This window comes from Cryptomeria japonica, chromosome 4, assembly GCF_030272615.1.
Source record: "Cryptomeria japonica chromosome 4, Sugi_1.0, whole genome shotgun sequence".
Classification (NCBI taxonomy): domain Eukaryota; kingdom Viridiplantae; phylum Streptophyta; class Pinopsida; order Cupressales; family Cupressaceae; genus Cryptomeria; species Cryptomeria japonica.
The window spans coordinates 688,251,909-688,255,340 of NC_081408.1; the positions used below are offsets into that span (position 1 = coordinate 688,251,909).

The 3,432-nt window shown below is 38.5% G+C and overlaps 1 protein-coding gene across 1 annotated transcript; it reads right to left on the bottom strand.

The window, feature by feature from the left end:
- Nucleotides 1-275: 275 nt before the first annotated feature.
- Nucleotides 276-1,056, bottom strand: LOC131078067 (UPF0496 protein At4g34330-like). Its single transcript, XM_059219416.1, has 2 exons — nucleotides 695-1,056; nucleotides 276-642 (listed from the first exon to the last, which is right to left on the bottom strand). The coding sequence occupies exons 1-2, from the start codon at nucleotides 1,054-1,056 to the stop codon at nucleotides 276-278; spliced, it is 729 nt and encodes a 242-aa protein (XP_059075399.1).
- Between the last annotated feature and the right edge of the window lie 2,376 nt (nucleotides 1,057-3,432).

Here is a 3,432-nt window from a genome sequence, read left to right on the forward strand (position 1 = left end):
TTGATGTTGCTGAGAACTTGGAGACTGTTGTTTTGTATTTCCCGGATGCAATGATCCATATGATTCCAAAGATCGTCTATCTGATCTTGAAAGCTCTGCCGATTCTTCCTGATATCGTCTATCTGATCTTGAGTTTAGCGGTCCGATCCTTCAAGCTCTTCTGTCTCTCCCGGATACCATTCACGGCAACTCTCTGATTGACTTCATCCCTGTAATAGATGTCAACGGTTCGGAGAATCGAACCAATGGTGTCCTCCAGTCGGTCCACGCAAGCGCTAATTTGATTCAGCTCCCAAAGCCCTCCATAGGTTACTTTCCGAATTGATCGTATTCTCGTATTTTGTCAACCGAGAGTTGATCAAGTTTCCCGTAGGTGCAATGGGAATCAGTGGGATGGCGGCCACGACCAGCACAATAGGCGGCACCGCCATGACCGCTAATACAGAAAAAATAACCACAGTCGCAAAAGCTGAGGCAAATATAACATTAGAAATCTTCCGCCACACCCTAATGCGCTTGAACTTTCTATCAAGTTTCTTTTTTTGCCCTTTGACTTTCTCCACAATCTCTTCGTGCTGTTGGCGCACAAACTTCAACAGATTGAAAAATTCCTTACACTTGGTGTACTGCGCGTTGCAGGTCCTATGCACTCCAACGCGATCTCAAGTAAAATTTGTTTATTCTTCACCCTTACGGGAAAATTGTTGAGCTCATTTTAGAATTTGGAAGTGACTGCATTGAGTTCGAAATATAGGTTATCCAGCTCGAGCAATTTCTTATCTCTCCAAATATCTTCTTGTTTTTCAGTATGAGATTTTTGAGGTGCTCATCTTTTTCAGCCAACCAGGAGGTGACCACCTTTAAGGAATCCAGAGACACGCTGTTCTCTGCACCGCCATTTTCAACCGCGTCGATAATTCGCTCTATGCCAGCTTCAAGTTTGTGCTCGATATTCTTCACGTCTGGATACTTTTTGGAGGCCTTTTTATAATCTTTTACAAAATCAGAATCTTGCCCAGTTTTCCCAGAATTCGCCTTGCTCATATCGCTTCCCATTTTTTCTCAATACACAGGAATCGAAATGAAACAGAACTTGTCTACGTCATTGTATTGCCTTCACTTTCATAGGCTTTACAACAATGACATCGTTTCTTTTCTTGGATAAACAGTTGCGTTAATTTTTATTCATATTTAAAAATACACATATTAAAAAAAAGTTCAGTCTAAGTGAACTACAACTACCGTCAAAATGGCGATGAGGAGCTTGGGATCTGGGATACCAAGAGCGCTAGCTGAGAAACTCATGCCTCGACGATGGCTGCAAGGTAGAGAACAGCCATAGGAGATAGAAGTTTTGGGGTACATGAGACATTGCTCCAATGATCAAGTAGATCTTGAAGGTGAGACGCTTCCAAGGTCACTTTGCTAGCATAAACTTGAATCTGTTTCATATAATTAGAGCAAACGATAGCTTTAGCAAAACAAAGAATATTTGTATCAACATAGTAGTGAGAAAAAACTATAAAATTCTCATCTTTCCACATGGAAAACAAAATCTCCACTTTGAAATCATGTCAAATTTGAGTATACTTGAAAGAGATGCAAGATCAATCCACCAAAAGAGCCATATGCCAAGGGGAAGGCTTTGGTTGAAAGGGGCGAAAAAACCATGAATCCAATTCCAATGGTGTTTGACACAGCGCCAAAACTAGAAGAGATGTTTAAATGACATTGATTGCCCATAAAATGGGCAGCAAGGATCTTGAATGCCCATGTGTTGGAGATGATACCCCATAGACAATAATTGTAAAAGAATACATGAAGAAAAGTGAGTAAGCATAGGATCAACGACTACTGACTAGATATTGTAAAATTTACATTAAAAGTTTGACAAGATCACTGCAAGTGCCATTCTAAATTGAAAGAAGGCGCCATGTGAAGGTTTAGTGAAAATCAATGATACCCAAACATGGCTTGTAATTACAAAAAGCATTATCGGGGTTTTACGACAATATCTCCACCAAGGTTTAGCAGAATGAAGACCAATTTTATGAATCATATATGTTGGTAAAGCAACATAATGACTTCAAAATGTCTCTTAATCTAGTCAAGGAAGCTTGTATTGGACCTATATATACTCTCAAGAATGAAGGTTCCTAGTATCTCTTCAGAATAAACATCAAGGGGTTCAGATATGTTTCTTATAAAAATGCAAAGATTGAACCTAAGTCAAACTAACCACAGGAAGCCCTTGGAATTGAATAAAATTAGACCACCAAAGATTGTGCTAGTTGAAGGAGAGCCCTTTCTTAAAACTAGAATGAGTTTGAAAAAGGCAAGGCTTAATGGATTTTCAATCTTGGTAGATGTTTTTGCAAAAAAATATTCCCTCAATATAAACAACTTCTTTAAGAAGAAGGGCTTGAAAACCAAGACCTGGAGACTCTTGGAGAAGAAAACAAAATTCCTTAGCCATGTGGTGGAAACCTTTATGGTCTTCAAAAGAAACCTAAAGAAAAACATGGAGTCTCTCAAGATTCAAATAAGAAGCCTTGGAAGGAGCCCAATAGGAGTAGTCAACATGGATAACTAAAAGAATTTTGGGATGTACATAAAATTTTAGATTTAGTGAAAGTGGCTTGGTGATCTAGAAAGGCAAGTTTTTCTCAATTCTAGTGGGGAGTGTGTTCTAGGGGTCCACTGGAAAAGCCTAAAAGGGGAAGGGAATGCCCAAATTTTTTAATATATCTCCATGTCCAATCCACTTCTAGGCATAGCAGAGAAGTCAAGGCAACATAGGAAGAATGGACATAAAGTAGCATTGGGTCTTATGCCATTAAATCTCCAAGCCTGAAGCTAAGAAAAAGGTGTCAATGAACTTGAGAGCTTCTTTGATATTTAGCTCCTCTTCAAAAAGAATGAGAAATGAGTCATCCATAAAGTGGTGATTAACAAGTTGATTATATGACTAAGGCATGGCAATTCCTCCAACCCTCTCAAAGGACATAGAGTTGACCAACAAAAATATAAGCCCTTCAAGAAAAAGCACATACAAATATGGAGCAAGGGAGAATTCATACCGAGTGAAATAGTGAAGGCTAAAAGATTGAGATTACTAACCGAATGAAATAGTTTGTTGGTCAAATAAGTTTTTTGCAATTTCTCTTTCATCTATGGAGGCTAAGTATCGAGGAGTAGTTAATGTTGCTACTTAGGTTATTTGGCTTCAAAACATTCTCACTGAGTGTGACATTGTCTTTTGGAATTCTAAAATCATCTTTTGTGACAACTAGAGTGTCATAGAAATCTCTCACAATTTGGCTCATCATCAAAGGACCAAACACATTGAGATCCACATGCACTACATTAGGGAGTCAATTCATGAGAAAATCATTAATCTTAGGCATTTTCTAACATAAAATCAGATTGCAA